This window comes from Bombus bifarius, unplaced genomic scaffold (genome assembly GCF_011952205.1).
Source record: "Bombus bifarius isolate JDL3187 unplaced genomic scaffold, Bbif_JDL3187 scf7180000008047, whole genome shotgun sequence".
Classification (NCBI taxonomy): Eukaryota; Metazoa; Arthropoda; class Insecta; order Hymenoptera; family Apidae; genus Bombus; species Bombus bifarius.
Window position 1 is genome coordinate 2,861,347 of NW_022884413.1, and position 12,117 is coordinate 2,873,463.

At 40.7% G+C, this 12,117-nt stretch overlaps 1 protein-coding gene across 5 annotated transcripts in view; it reads right to left on the reverse strand.

Annotated features, from left to right (window-relative positions):
- Positions 1 to 12,117, reverse strand: part of LOC117207869 (protein phosphatase Slingshot) — a 72,162-nt gene that overhangs the window by 11,554 nt on the left and 48,491 nt on the right. For 4 of the 5 annotated variants that reach the window (XM_033448528.1, XM_033448529.1, XM_033448527.1 and 1 more), the window contains one exon: positions 10,348 to 10,413. In XM_033448528.1, coding sequence (XP_033304419.1) covers positions 10,348 to 10,413 — 66 coding nt within the window. Of the gene's footprint in view, positions 1 to 8,850; positions 8,985 to 10,347; positions 10,414 to 12,117 lie in introns of those variants that run through there. The other variant, XM_033448532.1, reaches the window with a different exon arrangement.

Here is a 12,117-nt window from a genome sequence, read left to right on the forward strand (position 1 = left end):
CACCTCCAGCGTCTGCTATTTCATATTTATCGGATAATTCGATCGAACAACAATAATCTCCGATAAAACATTCGCTATCGTCGAAGAAACAATGGAAGTCTGTTTGACGAGGCAGATGCACCTCACGATGCACCAGAGGACGCACCTGCGACTATGCTTTTCGTTTGTGCAATCTTCGAAGCGAAGGTGAGTCATTTTAGAAGCACGCATACGGTATATGGACTTGTTCAACCTGTGACCACCAGTGCTGATACTAACAATGGCTGAATTATGAGAAACGCGCTGAATCTACCATCTTCTCTTCGATTTAACCTACGACGGACGTCTGAGAAGCATTCCGACATTTTGTAATTTAATTATCGTTCCTTGAAAAGGAAAGTTTTGCTCGTCGATGCATATCGCGGAAGTGTGTTAATCTTGATTTGTTCGTGGTTTGACCTTGGACTGGTTCTTTTTGGATGTGTTTTATCGATCAATGGGTCTAGGAACAGCGATGTTGAACAATGAACAAAAATCTTGGTCGATTTGAAAACTCGTGGTGAAGGAATTAATCCATCACCTTTGAGGTTCCTACACGATCGTTTCTAGTTTGAGAGTATGTAGCATGTAGCTCTGCTCTTATTTAATTTAGTACTTTTAGTACTAGTAGTAACTAATCGAAATTCCTAACTAAGGAGTTCATACCGTACAGGTTAGCTGTCTATAAGTTGTAGGTCCCAGGTTTTACGTTTATGATCTAAGACTGTTTTAGGTTTAGGACAATCGAACGTAACCAAAAACTACAATGTATCGATGGAGACGTAAATAAATAAATAAATGTACAGAAAACAAAGAGTTAATAAGCGAGACTGGTGGGTTGTTAAATTTTTGCTCAGAGTCGTTCATGAAATTCATAATTTACGAGTAAGCGAGGTCGATCATTTTTTGTAATCCTTCTTAGAAATCTGTGCACGCATAATGCCCGAACAACGAACAATCATCAGGTGCGATCATAAAATACGTGGAACGGGGAAAATCATAAAGCACGTTGTTTCGTGCTCCGATCGTCGAAGGAAATTCGTCGTAGCGTCGTAAGGAGGCTATAGAGTAATTCGACCGAGTTTCAAAGCGTTGCCGGACTCGTTCTTCGTGTTTCGCAGCGCGAGAAGTTTGCGGGCGCGTCGCAAAAGTGGAACAATCCCGACCAGAAATAATCGTGCCGGCCCGTTGCTAAAAGAATCGTGAAAGTCGCCAGCGATCGGCTTCTCCGCTGTTGCCGATCGTCACTTTACAATGGATAACGGGTCGCTGAGCTTTCGCGTGTCGCGATAACGAGAGACGATCGAGCGTGGTTATCGAAAGTGAAGCAGCGCGTTCGGAATATGTACACATGTGTATCACATTGTCTCGAATCGTTTCGAATCGCGTCGAATCGTTTCGAATCGTCTCGAATCGTTTACAATGGTGGAGAAAGCATCGAAACCACTTAACTCAGAAGTGATGAAACATCTTTCCAATACTGCCGTACTTTTCCTTTGTTTCAGATCTAGACCGAATGTATCAGATTCTTAATTACCGATAGCTATTTAAAAAAAAAAAACCTAACCATCTCGAATTAAGAGCGAAAAGTTAAGTTAGGCGGCACGACTAGTACTACCGAAATCGTAAAATAAAATTAGATAACTTGTAGTTATTTTTCTGAAAAAATAGACATATTTAGTACATATTGCGTCTTAAATGAACATGCAACGTGTACTGGCGCAATTCTATACTTTTAGGACCGATAGTTGCTATCTTAATCGCATATACTTTATAGTTATAGAAGATTAAACAGCCGAGTAAAGCGTCCATCGAGGAAGGTCCATCAGCAGCGACGAAACACACCGTCCGATCGCCTCGGCATGGCATGGCTATTCTCCCGGATCATCCGATGTAATGATCCGCGAATGGATCTAGATCGTGACAACGCGGCTTACGAGCGGTTATTCCGCGAAGCAGAACGAGCTGCGTGCACGATTCCTCGCGTTATAACCCTCCAACCTGTTCTATGTCGTAGTCACAACAGTGAAAGGAGTAGAAGCGATTATAGTGTGACACGCGCGTTATTGCACACGGGGACGCGGCGAGAACAGCCAGTGACATCAACAATGCCTGTAGTCGCTGCATTAACTACCGTCGATAACGATCTACCCCGAGTCTCTTTACTGTCGAGGCAAACGCTGTACACTTTTCTCACCAGTCGTAACAAACCTGAGGATCGTCCGCCAGTCATTTAAAATTTAATCACTCGGTTACTCCATTCGCGCTTCTATAGCGATACTCGTGACATCGAGATCATCGCTTGTGCCGATTTTATCGGGAATCAAAAAAGTCTACCGTACGAATAAATTTACCAACGTTTATCGCTTCTTTCTTCTCGAAACGAAACCCTCGACCGTTAAAAAGTATTTCCTGCGTCGACAGACCTGTAATAGATTTGCGTTTTTAACGAACAGAACACGAAAATTTATCCGACAAGAATCTATACAATAGGTTATTGTTAAACACAACGACGCGATCAATCGTCCGCACAGCTAGACTATACAATCGATATTTCAATTGAAATGCGGCAAACAATGAAACGGAAGTAATCATAACAGGATGATACTTTAGCAACACATCGGACGCAGCGGAAGAAAAACGTCACGATCGTTCGTCGTCATAGTTCAGCCACATACACGACGATTGACACTCGTACAGGCAAAAGAATCCTCTCAATTAACAGAGTTCACGTGCGAAAGTTACTTGCGAGTAACGTTATTACTAAATGTTGCGATTGTCATTTTTGCGAAACGTTAGTTAGATATTATCCAGGGTTAAATATATGTATAACGCTCGTATATAACATGCGCGTATTTTTTACGTATATCTGCATAGATATTTTAAGCGTAGAAGCATCGTGTGTTCCTTGCGTATTTAACTTGCATAAACATCCACAGTCTATTAATCAGAGCTGGTATACGCATATAGAGTAGGTACACGCATATACCTATATGCGTAGTAGACATAGACCACTATAGTGTTCACAGGAGGATGGATGAGCGCGAGTTGGCCGTGGTTGGCAGAGCCAGCCGATGGGCGTCGATCAACGACGATCCATTGTGCCGATCCGTTTTCATCGGCTGTCATTATCACTGGCTCGGTTCTGTATTATTCTGATAATACGACGTACAGCAACCTGTTGTTATCCATTGACGTCCGCCGCTTTGATAGGCGGAACCAGTTTCGAAAGCTGTTGCCGATTCACGCCCACCGAACGGTCTCCGATAAAAATCGTTCCTCTCGGTATCGCGCCTGATCGTGACACTGTCGTTTCACCGAGCCAACAAAAATCCTCGTTCGACTTATTTTTTACTTCTGAATGGTAGCGTAAACCAATTCGGCTCTATCGACGCTTGCTTGATAATTCTCTGATAATTCCATGTCTAGGAAAATTTCTAACAGAGAATCCGGTTAACAGGCTAATCAAACTGCACTTGCACGATTCAAAGTTCGTTCGCGCGATTTCTAATTGTAGGAAAACATCTGTGCAGATCAACACGATATCTCCAACAAACAAATTTCGACCATCTTCCTCCGGTGCATCTCAGCTCGAGTGACACGACCAGCAGTTTCCCAGCATATTTTTTTCATGGACGGGAAACTGGTATGGTTCGTACGCTGGTCGCCAAGAGGTATTCGGTACGTGGCGTACCCGTGGCGTACCCGTGGCGTACAGTGACGTACAGTGGCGTACAGGGACAGACACGGCGATTTCTCTGACAAAAAGTGAAAACGGCCAGCAGAGATCGGTGAACGCCACGCAGTATGAACGAGTCTCTCGCGATGACGTAAAAAGGAGACTCTGACGAAAGTTGCGTCTCGCGATATCACGCTGGTCGTCGAACCTATAATCGAATCGACAACGAAGCAGCAACGATAGGCTCGGCCGAAGCTATGAAATCTCAGGTCCGACCAGACCAGATCGAGAATATCTAGTGGATGGAATATCGGTGCATCTTATTAGCGATGGAATCAAGTATGCATACGTACACGCATTGCAAGTAGCCTCGTGTTTATCTAGAAAGTTTCGAATAACTTACGAATAGTTTGAAAAGAGGAAACAATGACTTTAAAGCAGACTCGAACCTGCTCCGGATAAGAGAATTCTCTCCGAGTATCGCGAAGGAAAATATTTGTATCGCAACTGACTCGCATCGATAACTATCCATCTATATGGAAGTTGATCCCATCACTGGCTCCTTATCGTGGAACCAGGTGTCATTTCGTTGTAACGTCATCCGGCTGGAAACCGGTTCGAGACTCGCCAAGGTTCATTGATTCTTCGCTAATCCGAGAAGCTCTTCCTGCTCCGATTAAAAAGAGGATTCGGAAAGGGAAAGAAGAAAGTGGAGGAATAGTCGCGTTAATAAGTCGAGATACGATATAAAGAAGTCGAAGGATAAGAGCCGTAATCGAAATCGACGTTTATGGTTAATGAGAATCGAAGGTGGAACGTTTTGCATGCCCGAGAAAGAGGAACACACTTATCTCTGGACAGTCACCACGCCCAAACCTGTTAGTGGCGACCTGGAAACCGGCAAACTCGACATCTTTTATGCGCTGGCAGAATAAAAACCGGACTAAGGGGAAGCCTTCTCGGAGAAGTGGCTACCTGGATGCTGAACGATGAATAACGTTGCAGGAAACGCGCGAGATTTTCACGGCAATTTATGTACTCGATTTGCGAACCGTCTGTTACACGGTTACGCTGTTACACTGATATTTATTAATTGCCACATAGTTTGCCAGCCTGTTAATTCGAATTAGTCGAGAATGAGAAATACTGCGAGATTAAGAAGAAGATTAAGAAAGACTTAGATCTATAGCTCTATAGCTCTATAGCTCTATAGCTCTATAGCTCTATGGCTCTATAGCTCTATAACTCTTAGGAGTTGATAGTGAAATGTTTCTCGCGTATTTTTCGCCAAGTGCATGATTTTTATACGCACATTAACGATAATAGGTTTAGAGCTATAAGAGACAAATTTTCTTTCTACGACAGGTATACGGTTGCTTTCGACAAAAAGTTAATACCAACGTTTACTGAGATAAAACCGTGCTCTTCGTAGTACAGGGCTTAAGCGCCGACGATATTTCATTTCTTTTTCACTTACTTTCTTTAGAATATTTCACCGGGCTCTGGTGACTTGATCGCGTCATCTTAACTCCGTTGAATACATTACTCTAATAATCGCGTGTAAAATATCGTAAACAATATCTCAAGTTTAGTACAATGAAACAGCATTCCACAGCTACGTCGTTATATTTATCTCAAAGGTTAAAATTAGCAGACGTTAGGCCATACCTAAATAGATTCTCTTCTTTTACCGTTTCCTCTTCGATGCCAATAAAAACGGGGAAACCAACTTGTTCTAATTACGATGCTTATCCTGTATAATAAGCAACAGGATCGTTAAAAGTATCTGATAAAATTTCATGCCGTGTTTGCAGTTTGTTTAACGATCTAAGTAATTAGCCAACAATTTTCTACTCGTTTAGAGCCACTGCTAATTGCAGCCGCCATCGATACAAAATATTTAGTAGGAAATTAGACATTATCGGCGAAAACGAAGGAGAAAAAACGCCAAGATTGTACGAAATAGTTCTAATCGTAAAATTAAGCAAAAGCAAACTGGCTATCCTGCGGATAACTGTTAAAAGAAACTAGGCCGTCGTATTGGCGATCGTTTCGAAAGATACTCCACAAAATGTAAAATATATATTTATCGCAGTACGTAATGAAAGTAAGTAATCAATCCATGGTGAATATAATAAAACGATACTTATGAACTAGAGATTAAATTTATGAAATAACATACATCCGTTTGCTGGATAAAGAATACTTAAGTTAATCGAATGTTTAAATAATGCTTAAATAAATTGATAAAAAAAACAACTGGCATTAATCCTCTGTATCTAAGCTAAACCACAATTATCTATCACGAGGAATATTGCAAAACAGATAAAGCGCAGTTCTTACGATCTTTCTTTCTCCCTTTATTCTATAGTAAACGGTATTCCTTTCGCAGACGAATAATTATATTTAATAATCCAGAGATCCAGAAGATCTGAAGCGCCGATAAAGCTCGAATTACATTTAATGCAAACTGAAATTTAATTAACCGCGATAAAAATATAATTGAGGTCTACTTCGTGTTCGTTGAGAATTTTTACCAAGGCTTGGGATTTCTGTATGAATTGAATCTCAGGTAGAGTTAATTCAAATCTGTTCTGTTGGTTCGATGAACTTGCTCGTGACAGAAACGACACAAAATAACGCGTTTCATAACATCGATTCGTTGAAATTTCAGAAATTTCTTGGAAAAAATCTTAAGAATTCGAATTATCTTGTAATTTCAAGCTATATTTCCTCCATTAAAACGTGCTTTCGAAAACTGTCGAAAAATATATTAAAAAATATCAGACTAGCGTATATACAACAACGACGATCCGAACAACTTTTCCCTTGTTCCTTCTCTACTTTCCTGCTCCGAGGAATCTCTTTCTCCGTCGACAATCTCGCGTTTGATTCGCGATACATTCGAAGCTCGAAATTCCTCGACGAAGCAACACTTTCTTTCTGTGCTGTCGCTCCGTTTATTCATAGATTATCTAACGTACCGATACGTACTATGCAGCATTGTGAATCAACGTGCAGCAGCGATAGTACAGTGAAAGTAGACGGGCCAAGAGAACCATAAGTCACCTGCCTTCGAGTTCGACGAGTCTCCTCCTTCACGATCGTTAATTACTTATGTAAATACCATCGCGAGGTGCGATAATTATTTATCCCTCGTTGACGTTCAATACGCCTCTCGATTCAACGTGTTTTCTTCTTACGAAACGATCTAACGATGTAATTTATGAAAATTTTAGGCGTAAAGAACATCGAGTCTCGATTCTAGCTTTTCCTCTTCAGCGACAGGATTATGCAGTGTTATGCGCATTAATTAAAATATTCTTTGCCTATTATTGTCTATTATTGGACCGGTTAACAGCTCGTTCGTGATTTCTGTGTCAAGCCGTAGCGCCATGCCAAAGAAAAGTCGATGAGAACATCTCGGAAAGAGATCGATGCGTCCTATATCTTCCTAAAAACGTCCCGTTTTTATCTGTCGGATAAGCTAGCTTTTCAAACCAGCTTGATAAGTCATCGATCGTGGTACATCCTTGGCAAATCACAGTATATCTCTTACCGTTATTTGAATATGAATTTGGATAGAACTATGGCGTTTCGACCATAAACCGTGCTCACTACGATAACTCGATAGTAGTTAGATAGAAGTGCAGAATGGGAGTGGAGGACGTATGCGACCGATATACGTGGACAGATAACCGGGTTATTAAATCTTCTTTCGACCGATCTATCCATCGATCTCTTGTGGTTCCTTTCTTAAAAATAGCTCTAAACATGGCAAATTATAGCGTATTCCACATATTCCATATATTTCAGTATGTTTACAAATCTGATGAAGATTTGATTTATAACAGCGGTATATACCTGCGACTGATTAGTTAAAAATTGAAATGCACGATATGTCAATGAAAACTCACTGCAAATAACCGAACAAAGATTAAGTGGTTCGCCAACTTTCGTTTATCTTGTTTATGCAGACGATGTAACGATCGTCGATTTGTTTGATCGCATGGTTTTTCGATTATCTGTTCGAGCAAGATTGACTTGTTGCTGGAACTCGTTAAATATATTGACTCTTTAAATCTGTGCGGCGAAGAACTTCTCGGAGAAACATGACCCGTGGGAGAAAGTGCTAGAATTTGTCAGGCAAGTGTCTCATCAGCAGAGAACTTTCCTTGCGAGTGAGTGAGAAATTATTGTCCCGGGATGAAATTACTTTTACGATCCATCCGATACGTACTTTTTTCGTTACAATTCGACAATTTTCTCGTTCGTTTATTTAACTTTAATCCTAATAAAAACTGATAAATTTTCATTCGTTGTTAAAATTCTATCGAAAACGTTCGATCGAACGAGTTGCTGCTACTAATAATAAGGTTACGCTCGATAAAACAGAGTCGAAAGTTAAAGCAGAGCATAACGTCTGTAGTAATTGGGGTGACAAGAACGCGAGTAATCTCGGGGTTGCAAAGTAGAATTATACAAAGTGACCACGCGACGCAGCGCGCCCATAAATGGCGCGGCCGGTGGTCCATGGTCGCGAGCAACCCCACCACGATGATGGTCGGGTCCAAGGAGGCTTCTCCAAAAATAGGACGACGACAACATCAACGACGATAGACCGACGGAGTTCCCGGTGCCGTGACGAACTTCACGCCGTCTGTTTCCCGACAATAGATGCCACGAAGGTTGTTGCAACTTGTCAATGACGCTTTATCGTGTCCACACGAAGCCAACTGATTTTTCAAATCAACATGTTCTATACCAGCGAAAACTAAAAGTCTTTACGTTTAAAACGGTTCGTCGTTCTAAAGTTTGCAGTATCAACTTTAACATCGTTAACTTTGTTACACTGTCGCATAGCGACATAGCTTAAAGCTCAAAGACTATTTTACTTGAAAATTGTAAAACAAAAAAGATTCGTTCATCGGTAAATGTTCGAATTATGGGTAATTTTCCGTCTCGAACTTTCATTTCCTGAAAATTTATTTTTCCCGGTCATTGTTTATAGCGAAACAATCGCAAGAAGAGAATTCACGTGGGCAGAGCAAGCGTGTTTTCACCCGCGCTGAAAAATCCGCGAACGGAAGAGGTTGGGCAGGTAAGAAAGTTCCTCTTCGTCCAGTCCTGCATAAAACAATTGCGATACCGACCAATTAAGCCACGGCCCACGCTTCATTTTTCTTTCCATTCAGTTCGATCCTCTTCCGCATCGATAGCATCTCGGTTGCGCTTCGATTCTTCTTTTCCAGCCTCCTGTCTCCGTTGACAAACGATTTTTCTTTGCCCAGATTCTGCGATCTATTCTAACAATAGGCATTTAACCATTATAAAGCTTCGCAAACATTTTACACTATTTTTTCTGCTTTCTTTTTTCAATGATGGATTGCACCATCAGAAATATCGTTGCAGTAATTTTATATAGAATTTTTATCAAACTGGCATTATCATTTCTGTTTAGTCGCAAAAGCATCCATAATCGACTCGCCAAGTCTATAAGGTATTTCTTTTCCAGACCACTAAAGCAACGTCGATCGAATCTTAATTTCTTTACTAAATTCCTAGTAACCCGTTGCCTGATATCAATTTAGGCGATATAATCTTCGTGGTAACTCTGTAGTTTAACTTTGATCTTGAATCAAATCCACAAGGCTATAGTATAAAAGTACGAACAGTTGGGCGCAATTATTATTCTGTATGTACATACTATGATATAAATTCGAGGCTTCGTCGGAAAAGTTTATCTTCGTACGACAGTGAACTGTAGGAATACAGTAGGAATACAACAGGAATGCGCCAGGAATACACCAGGAATACAGCAGGAACACGGCAGAAATACAGCAGGAACGCAGTAGGAATATCGAAAAATACTAAAAAAGCAAAAGCGTACGTTCCATGGCTTGCCTGATAATTATGGATCGTACAATCTTAGTTGTAGCCTGTAGCTATGCAACGATTGACTAAAATTACGATAAGATATAAAGCGCAAAAAAAAAAGATCTGGTTGACAAAAATGGGATATTCAGTCGGAATAATCAAACAATTTTCTCAACGCTCACAGCTTAATTTACGGTTCCATGAAAACGTTTACTTTCTTTTTGAATGTGAATCGTGTTAATACGAATGGGTCTCTTGGCAAGAAAAAAGCGGAAGACACGTCTGCATGTGCAACAGGACTGCGCTTATTATTAGTTTCATTTAGAACATCGATCGCAGCCCATACCTACGTGGGTCGAACCCTTTCATACGTTCTATCGACTGACCCTATATGTCTTCCGTGGGTGTCGCGTCGTGTCTCGGACCATCCCGTTGTAATTATACGAGGTTATTTATTAGTCACGGCTATTAGGTATACCGCGATGAGACCATTCCTCTTCAACCGAGTCGTTTATTTTCGAAACGGCGCGTGCAACTTTTCGATCGAATTAAACATTCTTACGATTACAATGAGAAATTGGCGAAGCTATTCGTAACCGCGACGAAACGGTCATTGCCAACGTGGTAAGATACAACTGCTAATAATAACAACGATCGTCCAACTCCAAGATGAAGGAATCGCTTCGTTATTTCGCTATTTTAAAAGATGGTTTAAGGCCACGCTTTTCTAATCACGGAGTATGAGCTGTAAAATATCGAAAAAATCGACTCACCACATCGCCTGTACCGATACTGGCTTGAAGATGTGCTGCGAACCGCAGACGCTGACGCTGAAGCCTCTGCAACGGAAAAAGAGAAAAAGAATCAGAACGCGTGCCTTCGGGAAGCATCGAGGGTCACACCATTCACCTTATACAGGATGGTCAGCCGATCGTATCGACGAGCTATTTTATTGCTCGCCGAAGCGGGCCAACTTCTCCGTTCTACGAAACTCGCTGGTTATTTTCGAGCAAGCTCGGTTGGTTACAGGTAACCCTCGTGCTTTGGAAACGCGATTTTCCTACACTGTAAAAGTTTCTGAAAATTGCGGATCCACTCGTAAAGTAAGAAATTTTGGACAAAATTGATAAAAGATAAGAAAATCTTCCAAGTCCTATGTTTAATCCTGTTTAGTCCTGTAAAATTGTCGACGAAGATGTATTACTCTTCTTTATTAGGCAAAAAAAAAAAAAAAAAATCGGGACATTTTCTTCGTTATGTGATACGTAATAATTCCTACGTTTCGTACCGAGACTTCGTTCGAACCTTTCAGGGACGTTCTACTTACCGAAGCAGGTGCTAGGGATCGTTTTTAAATGATTCGGGTATCGTCCAGAAACGTAAGAGCCAAAAGTTATCCCTCGCGTTGTGGTAAAGCCTTCGAGAATAAAATGTATTCCGTTCATAGTACGATAGGATGAAAATATTTCGCAACAAAACGAGAACTATTAACGCAAGAAAAAAAAAAAAAAAAAAAAAAGAAAAAGAAAAGAAAGAAAGAAAGAAGTGGGAAGGTTAGCATCTTAATAAATTCAGACGTCAATTATCTTTCTGCGCTACAGGATTAAATATCGTTAGAATTTCAAATATAAAATTTGCAATTACACGATTATATATAATATCTTTCTTTCTACTAATAAATTCATTCGTTAAACCTGCGAAATGTAACTGTACGCAGCCTTGGTTTCAATTGTTAGCTCTCTGCTATTAATTGCCACTAATTATTAGCTTTATAAAATATAATTCATAACCAATTCGATTCATATACGATCGTTCGTAAAATCGTACACCGCAAAAACGAGTTTTCCAGTTTGGTAAACCACAACATTCAGAGCGCGATAGAAGCCAAATTACACGTTCGAATACTTTCAAGGAGTGGTAACACAGACAAAGAACGTTTTTAGAGTGAAAGGGCTTCTAAAGTTAGCCGTAGGTTGCTGCATGAGTATCCTAAAGCGGCGTACAATTTGCTCGTTACGTAGCTCGCAATGATTATGAAAGATTAACAAAGAGTCAGATATAATTCCGAGGTCACGTATCGTAGATCGAAGCGAGCGTGCAGTATTAAACAACGCACAACGGAACGGATCTCTGTCGCGTAAAAATAACTTTCGTATTAAAGTTGGTGCCATTTCCGGCGAATATCGCGTATCTATTTCTAAAAACGAACCAATGCAACCAACTAAGAACGCGTTGCTTTTCGGATATGCCCGTACTACCTACAATCTAGACTTTTATCTCGCAGAGAAACGGACGACATGCTACGAGATAGAGCGATAAATCGATTAACTCGTCTTCGGATTAAAACCGAGCACGATGAGTCGCACAAAAAAAGATCACCTCTCACTGTCCAAACATAACAACGCACGCTTTTTCACTCGCTTGTACCGTCTACTCCTTCCGATTGCAACTTTAAAATACTGTTTATTGCTACTTTAAAATGATTTCCGTCACGACAGCTCCGAGCCTCGATTTCCAAGTTGTAATCGTGGTCACGCGGTCGA